We start from the raw sequence: 24,353 nt of genomic DNA on the forward strand, positions 1-24,353 counted from the left end.
TCCTTTCCTTTGAACTTTTGGTTGAAATTTTGGTACATATGTCTCAAGCAGAATCTATGTTCTGAATCTGGAAAAAGTTCATTCACAGCATGTACTAGCCCTTTCTGTCTATCTGAGATAAATGTCCAAGGAATGTTATCCTTTCCCATGCCCAAATCAGAAATTAACAACTCCAAAAACCATTTCCAAGAGTCATACCTCTCTATCTCAACCACTGCAACTGCTATTGGCACCATGTTGTCGTTGCCATCTCTCCCAAGTGCAGACAGTAATTGGCCACCAAATGCTGTCTTAAGAAAACAGCCATCTAGACCAATTATTGGTCTACAACCATCAAGAAAACCCTGCTTGCATGCATGCAAGCAATAATATAATCTTTCAAATGTCCCATTTGAACCTTCAGTTGGTTTGTCCATCTGAATCTTGATAGTACTTCCAGGATTTATGTCTCGGACTGTCGCTGCATAACTCCAAAGTTTTTGATACTGCTCCATGTCCGTGCCAAGCATCAGATCTTTTGCCTTACCCTTAGCTCTGCCGACCTTAGCAATTGAAACATTGATCATTAAGTCTCTCCTAATGTCATTCTTCAGCCTCATCAAATCACCTCTTGGATTATCCCTGATCTTATCTTGATACTTGATGCTCAAATATGCAGCTGTTGCATGCTTGTTTTTATACTCTCGAGCACACACATGCTCACCCTTCAATGACTTTATTTGAAAGGTTGATTCATATTGAATTGGTGTTGCACGAATCCTCCATGTACAGCCTTTTGCACACTTGGCAATAATTTTCTTGGAGTAGTTTTTCACCCAAGTAACTTCATATCCTTCTCTGACTAGCCATTCACGTAACACAAATCTGAACACTCTGAAATTAGTAAACTTCTGCCCCACTTTCAACTCAAAGTTTGGTTTCTTAAACTCAACTTCAGGATTAAAGTCAAGGCAATCATCATCTTCTCTACCATCACATCTTCTTGCATCCAGCAACTTCTCATCCGAAATCACTGGTTCCTGTCAATTCTCTTCAATGACATCATCATTCACTTGTTGTTGTATGTCTGCTCTCAAATCTGGATCTCCAACTGTTGAAGGGTCTTTTTCAGTTCTAACAGCTTCATCTTCTGATGGAATTTGTGATGGTATTTGAGTTGAAATAGTTGGTGAAATTTTCTGAATCACATCAGGCCCTTTTGATTGCTTGGTTTTACTTGTCTTTTTCTTCCTTGCATCCACACTTTTAGCAGCACTTTTTTCATCTTTATTCTCAGCAAATGAGAATACGTGCAGAGGGAGTCTTGCTGAAACAGTGGCCTCATCAGCTTTGTCCTTGTCTCCATCAGCTTTTTGGTTGTTGCCTCCACTAGTTATATTGGTCTGGTTGTTGTCTCCTGCAGCATCTTTCTTGGGTGCAAATATGTCCTCATCTTCTATTGTTTCCAACCCCTCTTTTAACCATTCTGGCTCATCATCATCATCATCAGTACTTGTATCTGTCCCTGTAGTAACTACGGTTACCCCACCAGCCTTTGTATCACTGCCTTTCTTTTTTATTGTTGTGTTGCTGGATGTTTCCTTTGTAGATGTACCATCATTGACCCCACCATCTTCAGGCTCTTTTTCAAATGGCTCATCCCCACTGCAAGCATAAATTAGTCTTTCTGGTGTCCCCTCATATGCCAAATTCATCAATTTAATATCATCATTGTTTCTAATTGGATGTAGGCCACCATCCAAATCAACAAAGGGGGCACAAAACCAAAACGTTACTCTTGTTGCTCCTTCATCTACTTTCTTAAACATTTTGCACAAACTCACTATGTCTACCTTATCTTCAACTCTTTCTTTGAAAATGGCCATGTGGGTTCCCGTGTAGTGGAGCCTTGGTTTTTCTTTGAATTTTCCACCAAAGTACATCTTTATGTCTACTTTATCCTTGTTGTTCTCCTCTGCTATTGCATGACAAACAATAAAGTACTCATTTTTCAGTAATTTATCTTTCACAATTATACAAAAAGCTAACATAATACAACAGATCCAGAACAAATAATTCATTATACATGAGATGGGGGACCACATTTGACTACAACATGTTTTCATTAACTCCTGAAAACTGATAACGATACAAATTTGGACAGATTCAGTCTTCTGCCAACTACTCTAATTTGATAGTACAGCAGATTCAAAGACGAACAACTTAGTTGACTGAGAATCAAAGACAATCACATATTCAGATTCAGCAACTAAGAATCTCCGCTAACAACTCCAGATTATAAGGCTTTTCTTTTTCGTAGTCAACCAAACACAATATCCTAACAAATTTGCCAATTGATAATCAAAATAGCAAATGTAGTATATATACTTCGAAAACCTTAAATTCATTAACAACATTAATATATATATCAAAAATCTTATTTTTGTTAAATAATGACTTTAAAATGTAGTATGAAACCAGTAAATCACAATAAAAATCCCAAACTACCCCAAACCCCAAATCGAAATAGATGAGGGACGGCATACAAACTCATTTTTCTTCGATTTTTTCAGCAAATCTTCACTTCCTTGCAGTTCCTGTCGCTGTCGGAGTTTGATTGCTATAACAACCGGAATAATTAGCTGATAATTGCCTCTCTCTCTCTCTCTAGGGCTTTTTCTTCTTCTTTGTTTCTCTCTTCGATCGTTCTGTCTCTTCGTTTGCTCCGTCTCAGCCAAACTGACTAATTCCTTCAGCAATTTTTCGCTTATATAGTTAGGGCATTTATGTCTTTTCACTAACCTCCGTTTTCATTAACGATTTCCGTCGAAAATGCACTTTCTTTCAAACCATGGGGTACCGATAGGTATGATTTGAAACCACGAGGGGTTTTTATGTGTAATATCTATACCATAGGGGGCTTTTATGTTTTTAACCCAATTTTCATCAATGGTGCCTTACAGTCGCTAATTATTCTGTTTTTAACGTTGCGCATTTATTTGATCAGACACGATACTCCTAAATTGAATTTGTGACTGTATTTTTACTTTAATAGATCATTACCCCTCAATGTGTGTCAATGTATTGAGTGAAAGAGATTATGAAGATGTATGTAGGGGTGTGCAACGAATTGGAAATCAATAAATTTGAAATTTGAATTTGAATTTTTTTAAAATTTTGGCATCAGAATTATTAATAGAATTCGATTCCGTATTCACCAGTTTTGATTTTGAATACGATTTCGAATTCAATTTGAAATTCGATAAATTTCGATTTCATCGAATTCTGAAGCCTTTTTTTTATATCATATAAATTGTATATATTATAAATTTTATATTTCACCAATTTCACCGAATTCAATTTTATATTACATATATTATTTTATATAATATAAAATTTATATTACATATATTATAAAAAATAATATTATATATATTATAAAACGAATTTGGAATCAAATACAATTCCAAATAAAAAAATTGCATTACCGAATTCGAACCGATTTCGCATAATTCAAAATCAAAAAAACCGATTTCCATTCCGAATTCCAAATTACCGATTTTGAATATTTCGAATTCAATTCGAATTCGGTCGATAAATCGAAATTTTTTGATTTTGCACACTCTTAGATGCATGGCTTCTTTGTAAAAAGTCACAAAGTGAATTTAACCCAAATTGTTAAATTCAAAATACAGTTATACACTGATTATTGAGCTCAAAAAGATAGTGTTTTAAATATAAACAATTTCAATATTAATTATTATATGCATTTCTAACATATTGTTGATTTTCTCTTTGCACTTTAAATTATTAATTTTAGTATTATAATACTTCCTACTTTTAGCTTGTGTCTCACTGCACAAATTATTGTCGAAATCAATGAATCTACTCATTTATTATTGAAGTTGAAAAGCTTTATCACTCTAATATAATTTTAGCATGGAATTACGCTTATCCATTCAGAGGCATTAAACATAATTTCCTATGAAAAAATAGCCAAGGAAATACATTAATACTTTCCAAACTATTTTGTTTGATTGGCCCCAATTTGGCAATATAATATGCCAAATTACGTGTCTACGTTGAGTGATAGTTTTAAGCTTAGGATTGAATTGCAAACTGGTGATAGTCTCAGGGGTACATATTATCAATAATCTGAAAATGTCAAGTGAGTCAAGGACCATTTATGCAATTCTCATTATTCCCCAGTTTAGTGGCCGCTCAACGACGTCGTTATACCCCAGCCCACTGGGACAAAAAGCAGTTACCAATAGAAGTCTGCTACCTCGCTCAACGAAGAAGTCTTCAAGCTCCCTATATCTATCAAACACGCGAGCTAATCAGATAATATTTTTAATATTTTCAAAAGGGAAAAGGAAAGTCCCCCGTTAGGGTTTGTTCCTGTGATCGCGGCTCAGCTTCCTCCTAGCCATGGCTATGCAAGCGGGTTTCGGCGTCTCCCGAATACTGATTTTAGTCGGCGCAGGTATTCCACTCTCGAATTTGTTCGAATTTTTTTCATATTTTTGAGATGGATCTGATCGATGATAACTGGACTGCGTGGTTGTGTAGGTTATACGGGGACTGTGTTGTTGAAGAACTGTAAATTATCTGATGTGTTAACCGAACTTCAGGTATTATTCGCCCGACTAATTTATCACTGATTTTAGTTGTCCTTTTAATTTTGTGTGGTAAATTAGTGATGAATTTCTGATGTAATTAATATTGATTGATTAGATTGTTCCTAAGGTAACTTTTATTATATTTAAGGCTGTTTATACATGTTCAAAATTACATAAACGTTGCGTTGAGTGTTTTTTTACTTTGGGTTATGCGTATGTACGTGCATTTTGGAGTAATTTGATTAATTTCTGTTTGGTCTGGCAATGCAACTTGAATTTGGGTTTAGTTCATACAGAAAAGGTAAATTCTGTAGCCAGTAGTAATTTTTGGTGGTTACAGTTTTACTCTGGCTAGTGGCTACTCATTCTCCAATAGCAGCGGCCGCTTTTTGACAAGTTGTAGTCTAGTTTTGTAGATTTCGGAAAAAAGGAGGTATTTGCTATGAGAATGTGCTCAATAGTGGATAGTTTGCTTAGCATTAGGATATCTCGAAGATGATACGTACCTATTAGAACATTGGTATAAAGAGTCAACTTTGGGAGTATATTAAATAAAGATTGTGGCACCTGGTTTTGTGGAGGATCAACATTTATCAAGTTGTAACTATATTCATTTCTTGTATGGTCTTGGAATTGTGGCCTAAAATGGCTACTTAGTTGAGGTATGATGTATTATATTCTAACTATCTGGAGATGCTGCAGCTCAAGTATTATTTTGACAGTGTTTAATTCAAAGTTTAAGGTCGAAATTGTGAATAAAGGTGGCTACTTTTTACAACTGTTGTGACAAAGTTTGTTTTTCAACATCTAGTTCTGAGCAAAAATCTGTATCTTCTAGAGGAGACATGTTTGGAAACATCTGGAACAACATCTGGAACAAGGCCCAATAAGATACCAAAGTGGATGGTTGACTCATTCTATACTAGAAATAATCGCAGGAAATCCTTTGATAACACAGATTCTTATTTCTCAAAGATGGAGGACAGCAGAAGCAAGGTTATTAGATACCTCAGGAAAGCCCGGCCAGAATCACACATGCAAGTTTCCCTGCATGGTTCAAAAATAGTTTTCATCACATAAATTTTTAGTTTTTTTGTACTTCTAGCAATTGTAGGTTTGGCTCTTAAATACTTGTATATGGTACACACTGTTGGAAACTTTTCTATCTCATTACAAGGACATTAACGAAATTCATATAGTTTGTCCAAAATTTGCATGTCACTTTCCAAATCTTTTTGTTAAAGGTATTCACATGTGTCCTTCTTTGGTATATCTCATGTTATGTGTTGTGTGACCATAATGCATGTCTCTTTGTCATTTCCATTTTCCATATTTGTGTACATGTATTTGTTGTTCATAGGTCTGTAGCTTATGAAGTTATTGTTTTGAATGATGTCTTTGGCAGCATTTGATAAAAAAGTATGAGAAAGATGGGGAAACAGAAGGTGATTCTGATGCTATGGCTGTACAGGTAAGCATTCTTGCATAAGCCTTTAGCTGTTTTTCCATTGGTAATCTCATGTCCAATACCAATTCATGCTTTAAGAACTGGTAAAATCTATTGGTTCATATGGTGGAATCCTTCTGGGGGAACTGATAATTTCTTTCTATTTTGCTAACTTGGTGTATTGCGAATATTTCAATTCAATTCTCACTACACATGATTTTGGATTTTTGGCTGATTTATATGAAGATCCGTCGATTGGCAATGGAGGTTCGACAGTTGGCATCTGCTCGCCCAATTACCGTCCTTAATGGTGGTTCTGGACAGAATGGTTAGTTCTATCCGTATCATGCATCCATGTCAGCAGTCATAGTGCCCTTCGTGTTGTAGATTTAATTGATGTCATCTCGAAATTCTAATGGCTATTTATCTCTCTCATTCTGTCAGCCTTAGCAGCTCTGGTGCCTGCTGCGGCTTTGGGTGCCTTGGGTTATGGGTACATGTGGTGGAAGGTGATTAATGTGTCCCAAGTTTTCATTTAATCTTGTAAAATTGCCTTCATGTAGTTTTAGTACCTTCAACTGTATTGCACAAGTCAAAACCTAGAATCTTTTTTTAGTACCTTCACATGTTGCTGCTTTGGGTGCCTTGGGCTACGGGTACATGTGGTGGAAGGTGATTAATGTGTCCAAGTTTTCATTTAATCTTGTAAAATTGCCTTCATGTAGTTTTAGTACCTTCACCTGTATTGCACAAGTCAAAACCTAGAATTTTTTTACTAGTTTATTTGTAATGCTATTAATGATTATTCTTTTTAGTTGTATTAATACATTTATCCCCTTGAAACTTTTAGGGCATTTCATTCTCAGACCTCATGTATGTGACAAAGCGTAATATGGCAGCCGCCGTGGAGAACTTGACAAAGCATCTGGAGCATGTGTCTGATGCTCTCGCTGTAAGTTACATTTACTTTTCTCCAGCGTTGAGTTCTTTAGATTCTACATTAATATCTTATATGGAACTTAATGGCTTAATGGCCTTGTCTGGAAGGGAATATTGTGTTTGTCCAGTTAGTACTACCAGATGAAAAGTTCATGCAAATTACATTCAGACATTTGTGAAGTTTCTGATAGTCTTGTCATTGTTTTTTGGTATTTCCTAATGTTATTTTTTGACAATAGGCAGCAAAGAAGCACTTGACTCAGAGAATTGAGAACTTGGATGGTAAACTGGATGAGCAAGTGGAGATGTCAAAATTAATTAGAAGCGAGGTATATTCGTTGTGTTTTATCTGTCTCTGGAACTTACTGCATTCCTTGATGGATGATTTATCAAGGTTCTATTTTGTTCAATGACCATTGGGAAATAGCTTAATCAGGTTTCCTTGAATTTGTTAACCAGGTTACAGATGTTCGTGGTGATCTTTCGCAAATTAACTATGATTTGGATGAATTGCAGAGGATGGTTGCTGGTTTGGTGGGTTTTCCAAAGCAAGAATAACATAGTTTTTTATTGCTTTTAAGAAAACGTTATTATCTTTAGTGAGACCAGGACGTCTATGCTTTTATATATTATGAGAAAATAAGAACACAAGGAGATTTAGAATATTTGTTTTATAATTGCCCATAATAATGTGCTACACAGGGGGGAGGGAATGAATTTGATGGAACTAAGTCAAAATGTGAAATATAATGTGTTACCACATGTGCAAAATAACAGTCTTCTGTTTGATTGAAGTGATTGAAAGTTATTTGACACGTAATAATGACCTGCTGGAAGAATTTAGTGCTTTGACAAATTGACATTGTTTTTATGAATTACCAGTTTGAACAAATATCAATAAATGTTTTAAAGTTAACGGAAATAAATTTATAGGATCTGTTTGATCTGTCAAAACAATTTATCAATGAGTTCAATCAAACTGGAGCACTCCCACCATTCTATACAAGACATTTTTGACAGCTAGGATTGAGGTGATTTGGCAGATTCTGTTTTTGTTCGTACTATGATTGAGTTGTTCTCTTGTTTTTGGTTATGTCTCACCTGGGACAAATGTTTCATCAATACGTTTTTTTTCCTGCCAACACTTTGACTTGGAAGGCAAATCAAGAAAAATGAAAAGAACTTAGATGTAGTATGACTCTGAATAATTTCTAATTGGCTGTTCAGGATAAAGTAGAGCTATTGAGATGATTGGACATAATCACTTTTGCTTCTTACTTATCTTTGTTTAACATTGCTTGTTTATATTCCCCGTTTAACTTTTTTTTGGTTCTTTTATGATTGCAGGATGGCAAACTTCTTTCCATGGAAGCCAAGCAGGTGAAGCAATTTTATTCTATATGAACAGAATTTAAGAAAACCACTATTATTAGAAAAAATCAGTAAATGACTCTCTATATTAGTATTGGATGCTAAAGCCTAAGATGGTGAATGAAAACCTTTTTAAACTTAATATATGTCTCTGATGGTTGATATTGATCGCTATAATCTTGATTATGTAAACAGGAACTTGCAAATACTGGAGTTTTGTATTTGTGCAGCGTTGTTAATGGGAAAAGGGTAAAAATGCCAGACAGGCTCCAGGTTTCTGCAATTTTTCACCTCCCTTCTGATTTTTGATATTCCATGTACTATCAATTATAAGTAATGTTCATTTTGCATTTTTTTGATTTAGGTGCTTTAGTGCAAATTTTGTTTTCTGTAAGTTTCAGGAGTATCAGAAGCAGGTTTGAGTAATTTTTCCTTCAATTTTTTTCAGGATCAACTCAAAGTTGTTGGCAACTCAGTTCCCAGTCTCATGGTATTTCCCCATCTTTCTGCAACTTGTCTCTAAAATGCTGCTTAGTAGCTCAAGGCATTCCAAATAAGATATAGATCGTCAATTATGACACAGATAGCTATGCCAAACATAAGGATTTTAGGGATGGATATCCTTTTATTTGGCATGTTCAGAATTTGTAAGATAAACCGTAAGAGTGGATATCAACAATTCGTTCCCTTGCCTATCAAAAATAGAAATTTAGACATTATTAGAGTGAAAGGAAGAAGAGGAGGGGGAAAAAAAACACACAGACGTGCACACATGCAAGATGATGCAAACTTCATTGGTCCTCATTCAAACACACTCCTTCAAAGGTGGCCTTGCCGGTGGTCCCCCAAGTTGTTTCATGTAATTCATTACATGGTGGTGTCTGTTGATGCCTTGGTTTCTTCCTTTTACTGGTGGTTTCACTTTAATTTTGAAGCCCTCAGAATTCTTTATCTGTTCAAGCCAGAAACTGTGACCGTTTATTTCTCGTTTCTTTAGATAAAAGAAGGGGAAAAGAGAAATAATATGTCCTGTTTGTTGATAGGGTCTGCTGCCCTGAACTCTTCTACATCCTTCCAATGAATGCATCAAAAATATAGCATATCATTTATTAGCATCTGTTTCAAATTCTAGTCTCTTTTTGTTGAAGGATGTCATATCATTTGATTCATTATTTTCTGAATTGGTCTCCTTTGAAATTTCTTCAGGGTCTTAAAGATGTTGTAGATACGCTGGAATCTGCAAACAACAATAGGTTGATTACTGATGGTGCTTCACGAGATGGGTTGGATAAATTGAATGACCAGAAACCCAGAAGCTTGACGAGGTACTAGTTCCAGCACTAGTTGTTCTTATTGCTCTCTGTTCTTTTATTCACTTGAGTTGCATTCCACATGAAGTGTGTTGAAGTCTTTAATATGGAAGATGGATGGACTCTTTCCTGTTCTTCTAAAGATTGCTCTTTCCTGTTCTTCTAAAGATTGCATGTCTACTTGCATTCCTATCCCTGTTTTATGTGTCCTCTTCTCCTTATTCTTCCCCTTTTCGAAATTGGGGTGCAATGGCTGGGTTTGTTATACATTGTCAAGTAATTACCCGCCCTTAAATTTGCATGGCTGCTGAAAATTGTCTATTTTTTTTCCAGGATGGGTTCGATAAGGTGTTGATGAGAAGCATATTCTATCCTGGTTTAAGGAACCGCATCGTGGTGACTTGTTTGTATTTTGGTGTGGCCATGGAAGAGAGAACGTCAAATAATGCAGCATCGGGTTATTTTAGACTTGGAAGTTTGTTATTAAACCCGGGGAGCTTTATGATTTTGTTTATATTTCTACTTCTTCTTCGATGTACATGTCCTTTTCCTAGCGTCGGAAGTGCTGGTTTTTTCCCTTCCCCTGGTCAATGACATGTATTTCCTGCATTACTTCTAGTACATTTTAAACATAACTGTCACATCTCAATGTTTATATTAGAAATCACGAACTGCAAGTGAAAAGGGTTGAATTCATCTCGAAGACAATCAATATCCTGCGAGTTTTTCCTTTTAAGGATTCCTGCTGTTGTTGAAACTGCTAACCAGGGATGATACAATGATTGTGCTTCATTCTCCAGCTTGTCATTTCTGACAACATTCGAAGTGTCTGGAAATTAAAAAGGAAAAAAAGCAGTTGGGATTTCTTGTGTACTTGTGAATTGTCCGCACATTGTTGGATGTTTGGGTATCTCATGTATGAACAATGAACTTCATTTATGTTCTGGGAAATTGTGTGGTAGTACAGTTGGCGTTGTGTTAGCCTTTCGATGTGATTGTGTTAGAGATGTACAAGGGTAAAACTTATTCTTTATCTTAAAGACCAAAAATGGGTATGTAATATAACGACACTGGACGGGGAAATCCGATCAATAAAACTGGGTTAATTAGGACAAATTGATCTCTCAAATTTGAGTGTTTGTATTGCTCAAACTTCTTTCTTCAACGCTCGAGATGGTGGGCAGACAAAGGGTATGGGCTCAGCTGCCTAGGCTTGAGATGGTGGGCGGATGCTGCTTTGCCAAGCCACCCACCCAAATTGGGCGCAATCTTAGCCCACTCTCTCTGTCTCTCTTTCTTTATTTGTTTTTTTTTTTGTTTTTGTTTTTTTGGCCTTTGGGTTCAAAAGGAGGCAACTGGCAAGAAAATGCTTTATTGTTTTTTATAACAAAATTGCTTTATTGCAATGTTTTAAAACTCGAATCGTTAATTGAATCAGCGAGATGTTTGGGTTGCAGTTTAATTGATCGGATTGGTTCAACTCTAATTCAATGAATTTTTTAAAATAAAATATAAGGTATATATGCACAGAATAAGATATTCAATGGACTTATTCAAGTTTTTATCTAATAAAAAGTTCAATATTTTCAAAGAACTTGGACTTTTACAAATGAACTTTTTAAATTATAAGTTCAAACAAATAAATTTCATCTCAATTGAATCTACCAAAATATAATCTTAAATCCTACCCAAGAATACTACAATATTCTGAAATTAAACAGAACTTGTGTCCTTAGGAATTAGACATTGTGAATTTGAACTTTAAACCGTATCTTTGGGAATTAAATATTGCAACTTTGTTTTAAAAAAAAAACTTGGAGCCTGAGTGAAGTCAGGAACTAAAACTTAGAGATGAAAACTTGATGAGGAAAAAGATGAGAAGAAAGTGAGTGAGTGAGTGCGGCACTTAATAATTACTCTTTAGAGTTAACAAGAATCTATTCTTTTTTTTTTCAGTTTAGCAGACAAAAACAAAAAAATTGTCGGTTCAACGGTTTGAATGGTTCGCACGATTCATACGGTTCTCATTGATTTTTAAATCCAATTAACCCAAAACATGAATTGGACCAAAGTCACGACCAATTTGCAGTCTGACCAATCGAACCTGCCAATTCAACCCAAGTTTCAAAACACTACTTTATTGAGGTTGTGCTCAAAAATCACAACCCTAAGTCATCCAAAATACTAAGATGAACCAAACATAGCCAAGAAATCCAACTAATTGGATACTATATATGGTTGGTGCAAACAGAACCTATTTGAGCAATTTTGGAAAGGTGTTAACTTCTAAATGGTCCTTTCTCTCCAGCTGTAATTTTGTATTTTTCCTTTTGTTAACTTATTGAAAATATCTGCACCATCCCAACAAGCCTAACAAATTGGAACAACGTCCGCGCTCCATGACAGCAGGCCTCCTTTCCAAGAAGTGTCGAGAAATTGTCTCATCTACTTCACGCCTTCTTCCACAATGGGGGCCATGCCATGCAGAGGGAAAGTCCCAAGGCATTGTTCAAGCTCCTCCAAATTCCAACTCCATGGATTACGTTCTTCAAAACAATCAAATTCAGAATAGGATGAGCAGAACCTTACAATAAGAGAGCCATGCATATGTGTTTGTTTGTAGCTTCAATTAGATCAATTATTACCGTAATATCCTTGTCAGTATTGTACACATGGTTAGAGTTCGAAAATGCAGCAAATGCAACAATGAAGGAAATTTTGCGCCATTCTTTAACGTTTGCTAATTGGAGTAAAAAAGTTCTCCTCACTTGAGGTCAAACTAAGTTATCAACCAAAAAGAGCAAGAAAACAAAACAATTGGAGTGTTGCAAATTTTTGGGGAGTTTATATTTCTGTTTTAAATAGAAACAAAAGTTCATAAGCCAAAAAGCTAACTTGCTTAAAATAGGACCTTTTCAGTTGTCACAAGAAAATATATCAGGTAAAAGTCTTAGACTATCTATGATTAATGTATATATAACTCGTTTATACTGATGAATGATCGATGATAGTGTTCATTGGGATGGCATTTACGTTCTTGTTGTATTTGAAGTTATTAGCTATAAAAACCTTGATCTAATAACTAATCACTGTAGCTTCCTTAACATCTTTCTTTTCTTTTATTCTTTCATGTGATTACCGATAAAGTCAAGATATCAAAGGTACACATATGCGCGGCAGAGTGTTATTCCTAACACAAAAATTTACAAATTCTGCATTCCTCGTTTGGATTCTCCTTCACCATCTGATAATGGCAGGATTAGTATGACGTTATTAGTCGGGGATTTCATAACTACTCTCAATCGAAAATGTGATATTCGTAACATGAATTTATTGACTTCAGATCCCATGTCATATAAGACCAGAATCCAAGAAAGGGTTCTACCTTATTGAGTTGTAGCTACATAGAAAGTATATGGTTGCAATGGAATAATTTGTTTAGATAATTAAGTAGAACGAATACCATTTTTACTTGGATTGATCTTTGCTGCTGTGAGTTGATGCATGTTATGGTCCAAAATTTCAATGTCAAATTTAAATTGAGATTAATTATCATGCATCCAGGCTTACAAGTATACACGACATCGGTTTAAAATATTAAGGATTAATTTTTTTATGCACTGATGGTGCAGTGATTTTTTTATACTAGCGGTTATGAATGTATGTCGTATGTGCATGATTTGAATTTTAAATTAAAATTCATGTTGTGTAACAATAATCTAAGTTGAATGTGAATGAATGTATGTCGTAAGTTGCTGAGGGTGGTGAATAGTCTGCGGGGTCCACTCCCTGCGGGACACACCTAAAAAAAAAAAAAAAAAAAAATCTAAATTTGCCAGTATAAAAAAAAAAATTTTTACACTGACAATGCATAAAAAAAACTTACTCAAAGAATTAATCCCTTTTATTTTACCCTGGTGTGCAGTTGATCTTCTTACAAACATCACTATCTTTTCCACTTTTCTAATTATTATATAAATCTTGATTTCAACATGTGTCCATAATTTGTAATAACTGGATTAAATTTATTTTAAATTGCAATACGTTCTATATCCATGAATATTAAAGGAAAAGTGTGTCTACATTTTTTTTTATTTTTTGGATTCCAGAGACTACTATGGAAAAGCTAAATTACTTAGTGACATGACATGAAACTCAAAACCTACAAGTCCTACAATGTCAGCTGAACAAATTCAATTTTCTAGCAATCTATCAAAGCTTCGATGATCAGTTTTATTTCAGTAACAAAAGTGCCTTCTCGTTTACATGGTCATTGATTTCTTAGCAACCAGAAGTTTTACATAGCTATGGAGCAACTACTTAGTACCTGACATGATCAGTTTCTAGATAACTACCAATTATCATCATCTTCATATAATTCTTACAATAATTGTCTATGAATTGAAGAAGGGTGAGGTATTGAAGGCATCATTCCACCGTGATGCGCTAAATGGAGATACTCTCTTCTCCTCTGATGCCAATTCAGGCAACTTATGGCCACTGTTGAAAGGATAAAAATAAGGAAAACTCAGGCTACTTCCCGGAAAGAATGAGAAATCATCTTGTTGATGACCACCACCTTGCACTGGTTGATTCTTCAAGTCATTTCCATCATTTTGATCATCATTATCAGCATTAGAAGTCTTCTCCACCATTTCTCTGAACATCGAGGATCGGAGGAGTAGGCTGAGGGCAGTAGGGGATGATGACATGCTACAAGGGCTAAGAGGCATCTTTCTTTCGATAACTTCTTGTTTTTGAGGTATAGATAACGGTCCTGATTTGAAAGAATTAGGGTTGAAGGAGAACTCATGACGATGAGGCTCCTGATGATCAGTCAGATTGAAGTTGTGAATAGATGCGGTTTCAACAGGCTGGGATGTTAGAAGATCATGAGATGCTGTTGAACTAGAACCTGGTTTTAGCCATTTTATGTAAGTGCTCAAGTCAAAGTTAGTAACGGCATTGATTCCTCTATATTCAATTGCTGCAATGTCATAAGCTCTTGCAGCTTCTTCTTGAGTACCTGCATGAAAGATCAAGATTTGAATTATTATCCCTCGCTCATTTCCCACTTATACTCTGAAAAAAAAAAATAGTATGATTATTTTGTGAACAAGGAGGTAAAGACTCACCATAGGTACCAAGATAGAGATACTTGTTTCCGAAAACTCGGCCTATTCTTGCTTCCCATCTACCATTATGATGATGTCTGAAATTAATATAAATTACGAACTTTAGTGTTGATGACTTGGCGATGAATGAAGAAAAGAGTGGCAGAAGATTAGAAAGATGACTTTTGTTGTTACCTTGCAACCCCTCTATATTTAGATACTCCTCTTGCAAAGCCACTGCTTCTCCTGTGTCAAAAAATGAAATGAAGGTTTTAACCAATTTTTCTCTTGAGAGTGAGTCTATTGCAAAAGTGAGATGATCATCAATCATCAACAGCTATTTGGCAAGTTGAGCACCTTCTTAAAGAGGCCAAGTACTCCTCCTTTGTTAGATTCTGCATTATCTCAATCTCGTTTGCATAATCACTTATCTGACAAAAGAAATTCAGAAAACAAGGTCCCATCAGCTACCAACATTAACCTGAAGATGGAGGACAATTTCTAACAAATTCATTTGATTTGCCAATTAATCATACCGGGAAATTGGTGAAAGTTGAGATCCCCCAATACTTGATTGCAGCCAAATCATATGCTCTTGCTGCTGCTTCTTCTTCATCATAAGCCCCTGACAATTGCACAAATAATCAGTTAGTTGTCTTGCAACTTCCATCTCTCTTGAGAAAATGGAAAATTCCAGCTATGAATTGAATCATTCGATCTAGATGCTCACCAAGATAAACTGCTCCACCCATCAGTTGTAGACAACGCAGGGTCCAACAGCATTTACCAAAAATAAAGGAATTAATAACCACTTGTCAAACTAGAAAACAATATAAAGAAGATGATTAATTATACGACACAAAGATTGCTAAAATATTATCCTACCTTGTTTTCCCTTCTTTTTCTGTGTTGCATTCCAGGATGCTTTGTCCCATAAATGAGCCTCAAAACGTCCTGTCCACCTATGTCTAAGCGAAAAGAATCTGTGTTGTTAGTCCAACATTTCCCATGAAATAAACTAGTTATGAAAACATACGTAAATAAATTCAAAAAAAAAAAACCAATATAATAATACCTGCTAACTCCTCTAAATCTTGAACTTCTCTTAACTGTTGTAGTTGCATTTGCACCATTGTTTTGATCAACCTGCTGTATTTGTGGCTGCTGCTGATCACGCCCTCCCGGACTAGCCTCACCAGTAAGTACTGTCAACGCTGATGGAGATCTTCTTCGTCTTCTTACACATTTCGTCTCTGGGACATCGCTTTCCACCAAGCAATAGCTCCTGCCTCGGGCGCTTGCCTCAGATTTCACAATGCTCAACTCCATCTTTTTCTACAAAAATTCAAAGTAGCACAGGATAAGAGCAAGAGGAAACGATGGACAATACGAAGAGGATAGGTTGTGCGATGATAAAAGATCATGCAAAGCCATATAAATAGGGATGATTCTTTGTTCATTTGCTGATTTTGTACTTTCTGTTAACGACCAAATCATAAGAGCAGAGACAAAATCTGATCGATGATTTCGGAGGGAGTTTTATTGTCTTATGGACAGATAGGCTCTTGCACTGTTTTTGGAATAGTGAAGGTTAATCAGACTTTAGCAGTAATCCACGTAAATAAGATCTAATTACGTTGTCTCCAAGGTTTGTGTCTGGACTTATGATGTTGTCTCACAGTTCATTACCCAAAGCCGCATAAGAGCTTCTAGCATGTCTATTTTGACCTTCATTAACATTATTAAAATGTCACATTTCTCTGGTTATCAAAGTAACAAGCTATATATGCATCTTGTTTAAGCATGTAATGTTTCTTCCCTCGGCCATGGAGATTCGGATTTACAGTCGCAAGTGCGCCTAATGCTACAAGATAAATATCACATATTTTTCCTTTCATTTCAATTTTACTACACAAACTACTGGGAGCTGTTGAATACTGTTGAAATATTCAACAATTAACATGCTTTTAAAGGATAGTTTGCCTTTGCTGGTATACGTATCTAGTATCCTAAAAACGAACAATACCACCCCACAAAATCTGCTCATTGAAAAAAATTTATAATTTGGAAGCAATGTTTGCCTGGTGTAAATAATTCCTCTGCAATTAAGTTCTTGAAAATTTTCTTCACTTTAAATCAAAAGGACCAAAATCTCTTAATTGGAGAAAAAATCTATTATTTTGATTGGTTGCAAACTTTCTTGAATGCATGGGGCTTTATGATCAATGCCTTCCTCTGAGGATTTCTTTCAATTTATCTGTTGAGTAAGACAGGAAAGAAATGTAAAATTTAATAATTGAAACTTGAGATTGAATAATGTTAGAAAATTGGTTTAATTTTTTTTAGACAGATTTTTTATTTTGTGTGGAAGTAACTAGTTTTTAATTAGTTTTAGTTACTTGAAATAATACCCAAAAAATTTTCTATTTTATTTAAGATTTCAAAGTTATTTTCTATTTTGTATAAGTCTAGAAATTAGCATTGGTTTCTCGTTGTTATTTGATTTTTTAGCCAAATAATATTCTCTATAAATAAGTGAGTTGGCATACTACAAAAAGACACACAAAGAACACACAAAAGCGACATGTAACTGTATATATAGGGTGTGAGAGAGGATTCTTAGGAAATGAGAGATGGTATACAAGGATTGGATTTGGATTCAATTTGTATTCTTATATAAAATTTTCCTTTCATAATAAAGAACGGGTTTCTCTCTATAGACGTAGACTCAATGGTGGGGTCGAACCACATTAGATATTATATGTCATTTATCTTTCATGTTTGTGACTTATTAATCATTAAATTATTGTGTACTTGATATCTCAATAGTCATGTGTTCCGCGTTTGGATCCTAACAAGTGATATTAGAGTTTGGTCGCGAGACTAGGTCACTCACAAACACTTGAGTCCCAGCAAATTGGTATCAAAACAGGGCTCATGATTGGATACTGGTTAACTATTGAGATCAAATAGATTAGTGGTTGTTATCAATTGAACAATTTAATAGGTGATATCCTTGTTTCAAGAGTTTGAGAAAAGGCATTAAAAGTGTAGGAGAGAAGGATAGGAAGTTGAAAAGTACGGAGATACTTGACGATGAATCTAGACAGGTAATTCAAGAGTCAAGAAAATGGTGGAATTCAATATTAATTTTGGACGTGAATTGGTGGAGACTTTTTCACAACTCCAACGGTTGATACTTCATCCTGAATGGTTATTAGATTTGGATTATGTTCTTTAGGTAGTGTAGTATATGTCCTAAAGAAACAAAGATATCTAATTTTCATACGTTAGAAGACTCTGACGGTGACGAATTTTTTCGTTTTATGTGGAGTTTTGAAAACTACATGTGGCGAGACAGACCTGAGAATGGAAAAAAATATTGTGATTTTACCACTTGATTACCTCAATGGTTAGAAATAGAATTCACAGAAGAGAATTCGGAATTGCAAGTGGTGGTGAGAAGAAATTCTACAAAGGGAGATGGTGAATTGAGACACTTTCTCACGAATCAACTGGAGGTTGAACTCAGAGTAACTACACATGTTCATTCTCCGATTGAATCAATTTGGTGTCAGTACTGTATTGATTCGCATGTATAGTTCGGTACCATATTATTTGATATTTGAAGGCAAATAGTTACTAAAAGAAATATTCGCCAGAGTGAAGATTTGTTAGAAAATTGACTTAATTTTTTTTAGACAAGTTTTTTATTTTGTATGAAAGTAATTAGCTTCCTAATTGTTTTAATTATTTAAAGTAGTAGTCAAGAAATTTTCTATTTTGTTTAGCATGTAGAAGTTATTTCCTATTTCGTATAAGTTTAGGAATTAGCATTAGTTTCCTGTTGTTATTTGATTTTTGGCCAAATAATATTCTCGATAAATAGATGAGTTGGCATACTATAAAGAGACATACAAGGGACACATAAAAGCACACAAGGGAGACATGTAGCCTTATATAGCCTTATACATAGGGTGTGAGAAAGTGTTCTTGAGAGAGAAGAGATGATATACAAGGGTTAGACTTGGATTCAAATTGTATTCTTGTATAAGATTTTTCCCTCATAATAAAGAATGGATTTGTCTCCGTGGACGTAGGTTCAATAGTGGAGTCGAACTACGTTAAATATTGTGTGTCATTTATCTTTCATGCTTATAACTTGTTAATCATTAAATTATTGTGTATTTCATGTCTCAATAGTCATGTGTTCCGCGCTTAGATCCTAACAAATAAAAACAAATATCTCTACCAGCCAATGTAGTATCTGGGATGTTACTGTACAACCTCACTGTTTGGTTTTGCAGAAGGTTTCTATATAACCTCACTGTTTGGTTTTGCGGACTCTAGGCTCACGTTATCCTGCAGTATGATGGTTGGGTTGTGGTGCCTCCAATCTTTCACGGTTTTTGTTGAAATTTTAGGGTCCTATGACTAACTTTCTCAGTTATATGAGGGGGATTTTCTCAGAAGAAAGAAGAAAAGAGAATCAACATCTTCTCCATTGAGTGTGAATGCCAAATGATCAAAACTATCCAATGACAAAGACAGAAAATACTTCAAACCTGCGTCTGAAATGGAAAGGTTGAAGTCATGTATCTTATGAGGGGATGGAGGAGAAGAACTTCTACGAATGTAAATTGCACTATATGATACTCATGATTTTATGAGTTTTTGTAGCTGGATGCATGTAGAAACTGAATAATTTTTAACAGAAAAGTGCAATTATATTTTCACAACAGTTAGCTATAATCCAATGATTTCAGTTTCAAAGATTCAATACTGGTACATTCTGCATTTTTTTTTCTTTTGTTGCTAAGGAGCTATTGCCTTATTGATTTAGTGGTTAAGGTTGAGATTTCAAAAATTACAGGTCTTAAATTCAAAATCTCCATTCCCATCCCAGATTATTAAATCTCACAATATATATATATATGTATATATATAGTTATATATATAGTTATGATCCTATGTTAATTCTAATCCTATGGTAATCATTGAGAGAGAAGAAAAAGGAGTGGTCATAACTTAGTTAATTACTCAAAGTACATTTCATCTTCGCTTAGTGGAGTTAAGTTGGTCGATATCATGGTAATGATTAAGATTAATGGAGTTAAGCTATGTATACCACCTCTAATGTTCACCACTCACTTCGCATCATAATCCACTTTTAACTCAAGCAATCTCAATTTGCACATTAATTAATCATGAAAACAAAAACAGATTGCACAAACTCAAGGAATATTACGAAAGCCTCCATCCCATATCGAAACAATTCTTCAATTACCAAGTATACTAATTAATCGTTCATAAGCGGAAAAATTAAAACCTAATCATGCTAGTCGACAGAAAGATTAGTATAGCTTAATTGCTATTATATTTGTAAAAATTTGAATTAGGCAAATTGTTACATTATAGTCAAAAGCAGCAAACCTGTCTTATCTGGGACAAGAGCACCCAAATTCTCCTGCTAATCTCGTCTTCTTTGATAATGAGCAGTAAATTTTTGTCATATACTCATATTATGTGACAATTATTTTTGTTTTGATACTGTCTTGTGCCTTATCCTTTTCTTGGGAATCTTCGTCCAGCAGAAAGTCATACTTTTAACTTAAGTTGGCTTGGTCATTAAACTATAAAAGCTGTGTGTGTTGAGAGAAATTTGTTTTGGTTAATTGGCGGTCCTAACAATAGAATCAGACGAAATTTGTTTAGTAGTGTTCATGTATGAAAGGTTTCTAATCTTCTTAACAAGTCAAAAAAAAAAAAAAAAGCTAAGTTGCCATCTACACTCTATTAGCGGTATTTTTAAAAGGGCTGTTCTAATGAATGCCCAATGCATACTTGTTAAAACATCTTAAATCACACAAACCATACCATGTGAAAGTATACGTTAGTTAGTAAGTATTCCCTTAATTACCTTGCATTTATAAGCTTTCTCTATCGTCCAATGTACGTGTACTTGTTAACTAATAGGGTTGGTCCAATGACCAGGGAAGGGCTTTTAGATTTCTCTCCGCCATCGTACACAGAATTCAAATTCTAAATTTAACAGTTGAGGGTGGAAAGAACGCGGTAAGGGTGTTGGAGGTAAGAGGGAAAAAAAAAAAGCGCATTCATTAGACAAACCCTTTTTAAAATGGTTTTAAGAAGTTCATTTTTTATTATTTAACATTTTCTTAAACTATTATTTTAGCCCTTAAGCTGTATGACTCTGGTAAAAGTGAACTGTCGTCCTTTTATGCGTGCATGTCCTGATGAAGACTATAAAGAACTAAACACACTAATTTAAGAATTCAAGAATCAAGAATCAGAAAATATTAAAAGGAACAAAATTTACAATTTTCCATTGTAAAACAAGCAAGGGGCGTGATTTAATTAGAATCTTGGTCATGTTGAGGGCATTTAACCAAAATTTGCCATTAATGCAAATTTCTATGATATAAATTTAATTTTTGTGTACTGAATGACTACGAACAATTTCATTAATAAAATTGGTTATTTATCAAAAAAAAAAAACCCAATTGGTCATCTTAAATATTGAATTGACAAAATTTATTTACTTCCATTTAATTCGAAATCCAATCTTTCACTAATTTAAAGCTCATCTAAGTTATATGATTATCCTGCTACTAGTATAATTAAACTACGATACATGTATCTCAGAATTGGGCCTTTGCTTGGCAGGCGCTCACTCTACAGATAAACCATCCTCCACCCGGGCCGAACTTCAGAAGGGCCCAAATTTTGTGGAAGCTCTGGATCATGTAAGGATCCAAACATGACCCAGAACAAGCACTACAGGCTTTCACCTGGTACCGGGCTACCTTCAAGTCGCTACTTCTGAATCAAGAATTACATATATTAACCCAAGCAAAAAAAAAGTTTACTTAAAAGGAAAAAAAAAAAAAATGAAACCACTGCAGTTGTAGGGGAGTTTGGATTCCACGATTTTGGATGTTTCTTTTTGGTATAGGTTTATTGTAAATTGAACCCTTGAACTACTATTACTGACTTGCAAATTGCACTGTTAACTTTCAATTGTAGTAACATTTTAGTACATAATTACACTATCAATTTATAGCACGTAACTGAATTTTGTTGAGAAATTAATGAATTTTCCTGAACAATTTTGATGAAAATAATTCAATACCCCTAAAGAAATAAGAATATTTGGTACATAGATGCAAATTATCAGTACTTAATTTTTTGAACAATTTTCTACAAAATTAATAGTCTAAAGATATTGCAGTGCTCAGCAAAGTTAAAATCAACGATACTCTAAGGGGTGCATAACCTTTTAGTTTTATGTTGATTTGATTTGGAAAATAGTCACATCTAATTATATATTGAGTAATTCTTATATACATTATCACGGTTGGATATACGATACATATGCAAAATTTGACTTTCAAATTCACATTCGAATTATGCATCATGCATCTGACAGTGAAAATATATACACTATCAGTGTATAGAAAATAATCCTTTTATATTCACTAGTAAATTTTGGAGTCTCTCTTGAACTAATAAAAAAAAAAAAAAAAGCAAAGGCAAGCTAATCCTCTATCATAGTCACCCTAATTGAAGTCCAACAGAAACAAACCATAGACACCTAAGCCACATACGGAGTTCGTGGGCCTTAATGGATTAATCTGCAGGGCCTCCCCAACTATTCCATGGAATAGTACACTAATGACTCAAAGAAAAAGCCCAAGAAAATACCTAAATGAAATTGATCAAGGTGGTGTGAGTTTTGACCCAATCAAACCAAAAGGAATTAAAAAGAAAAAAGAAACAAAAGGACAAATACGTGGTGTGAAATGTGAATGGAAGAAATGAATGCAAAATTTGACTAAGTATTACCAATAAAAGAGAAGTAGACTACAATATGTAATTGACGGCTATTGGCTACGGCAGTTGTACCAATCAGTACAACTTACCGCCCCACCAACTTACCAGAAAAAGAAAATTCAGATATAAATTCTTGAGGAAAAATTTTTGTCCTGAAAAGTGAAAGGTAGGAAGGCGACTTTTGCTTCTAGGGCCAAACTTTTCCCTGTGTGCAGCTGCCGAAGGCTATGTTGATACCATGAAAGTTTGAGTCCATTAGCAGCTAATAAAGAAAGATTGCTAACTTTTGGGATGGTGTCACCATTAATTACTAATAGACAGTACTCCATCTACTAACCAATTAAATTTTTTGTTCTCAATCCACGTGACTTTTTGCTGGATCATACCTGTAAAAACAAAAAATTGTATAATTAACCAAGAAAATCAGATATAATCTCATAATTAAGACCTTTGTTTTGGGTTATCGCCTTAAATTAATCCCTTCTACCACTTTTTTATTACCTGTTTATTTTGGCTTTGTAATTGTTAGTTTCTAAGTAAGTTTACATCTTGCTTGGATTGTTTTTTTTTTTTTAGCAAAAAAAATTATTATGTTTCTTTCCGTAAGCACATTTTTCAATTACTTTTTTAATTTCATATATATAAAACCGCTCGCTATATTACATTTTTTTTCAACGAAAAAAAAACTCCAGAAAGTAGCAATTCAAACTGTCTTAGTTAGACTGTTCAATTGGGGCTTGCAATCATTGTGGGTTACTTGTAGTGTTGAAATTTTTTTTTTTTTTTTTGTCAATTGTCATCCCTACTCCTACTCTTACTTTAACTAGGAGAATGCCCAACTGAACCTACAGAAAATCGATAGGGACAGAACCATCACTGGAACAGACGGGTACGCACCCGTCTGAATTTGAAGTAGAGCCACAAGAGTGGCATTTTGGTACCAAAGCCTTAAGGGCTTGGTTTGGTGGTGGCGACCAGCCCTAGAGCTGGTAGTTACTTGTAGTGTTGATTAGATGTACTCCTTTTTTACTTATCTTCTTATATCATTGTGAGTTTCAATTGTAACTTTATACTCTGTACCTTGCACTCCTATGATTTTTTAAAAAAAAAAACACTTGCAACATGGTCTAATACAAAGCCAATTCCAGAAGAGTTTACAATTCTAGAAAGCCCAAATTCTCAATAATTTGTTCATTAAATTCTAGAAAGCGGGACTTGCAACTTGGTTTTCTGCAAAGCTAATTCCAGAAGATAGAAACTAGAGCTGATTTACAATTCTAGAAGGCTTCAATTCTCTATAATTTGTTTGAATTTTATAAATAAAGAAGCGTGGTCTTGTACTTTCAAACTGTCTCTTTTTTTTTTTTTTTTGTCTCCAATAGAATGGAACGTTCGAAATTAATAACATGAGCGTCAATATCAAGAGTTAGTAAAAGCAAAAAAAACTATTATTATTATTAAGAAATAATTCCAAACTAATCACATACGCGTAATATTTTTTAGGGGTCAGTTACATAATTTCTTTCGTGTTGATTCGGCCCAAAAAAAAAATATAACATATTAGAGAGAGCTCTCTCTAATTGAAATGATTCTTTGGCTCAAAAGCAAAAAGAAATAATTCCAAATTTTTTTTTTTTTTAAAAAAGAAGGGATTAAACCAACATCTTTAACATCTAAATTAGGACATCGATAATGCTGCAATTTAGTAGTATGTATG

The 24,353-nt window shown here is 34.5% G+C and overlaps 2 protein-coding genes across 3 annotated transcripts; one reads left to right on the forward strand and one right to left on the reverse strand.

Annotated features, from left to right (window-relative positions):
- Nucleotides 1-4,264: 4,264 nt before the first annotated feature.
- On the forward strand, nt 4,265-10,364 carry LOC113707150 (uncharacterized). Of its 2 annotated transcripts, XM_027229318.2 has the most exons (13): nt 4,265-4,465; nt 4,552-4,613; nt 6,007-6,072; nt 6,295-6,376; nt 6,493-6,557; nt 6,899-7,000; nt 7,227-7,316; nt 7,447-7,521; nt 8,335-8,367; nt 8,554-8,631; nt 8,807-8,848; nt 9,565-9,683; nt 10,002-10,364. In XM_027229318.2, the coding sequence occupies exons 1-13, from the start codon at nt 4,411-4,413 to the stop codon at nt 10,021-10,023; spliced, it is 891 nt and encodes a 296-aa protein (XP_027085119.1). In that variant the 5' UTR covers nt 4,265-4,410; the 3' UTR covers nt 10,024-10,364. The 2 variants fall into 2 exon arrangements, with proteins under 2 accessions (XP_027085119.1, XP_071919394.1); XM_072063293.1 differs by lacking the exons at nt 4,265-4,465; nt 4,552-4,613 and adding an exon at nt 5,563-5,638.
- A 3,514-nt stretch (nt 10,365-13,878) lies between these two features.
- On the reverse strand, nt 13,879-15,423 carry LOC113706738 (AP2-like ethylene-responsive transcription factor AIL7). Its single transcript, XM_027228698.2, has 5 exons — nt 15,319-15,423; nt 15,140-15,213; nt 14,978-15,028; nt 14,804-14,880; nt 13,879-14,694 (listed from the first exon to the last, which is right to left on the reverse strand). The coding sequence occupies exons 2-5, from the start codon at nt 15,181-15,183 to the stop codon at nt 14,063-14,065; spliced, it is 804 nt and encodes a 267-aa protein (XP_027084499.2). The 5' UTR covers nt 15,184-15,213; nt 15,319-15,423; the 3' UTR covers nt 13,879-14,062.
- Between the last annotated feature and the right edge of the window lie 8,930 nt (nt 15,424-24,353).

This window comes from Coffea arabica, chromosome 8c (genome assembly GCF_036785885.1).
Source record: "Coffea arabica cultivar ET-39 chromosome 8c, Coffea Arabica ET-39 HiFi, whole genome shotgun sequence".
Taxonomy (NCBI): domain Eukaryota; kingdom Viridiplantae; phylum Streptophyta; class Magnoliopsida; order Gentianales; family Rubiaceae; genus Coffea; species Coffea arabica.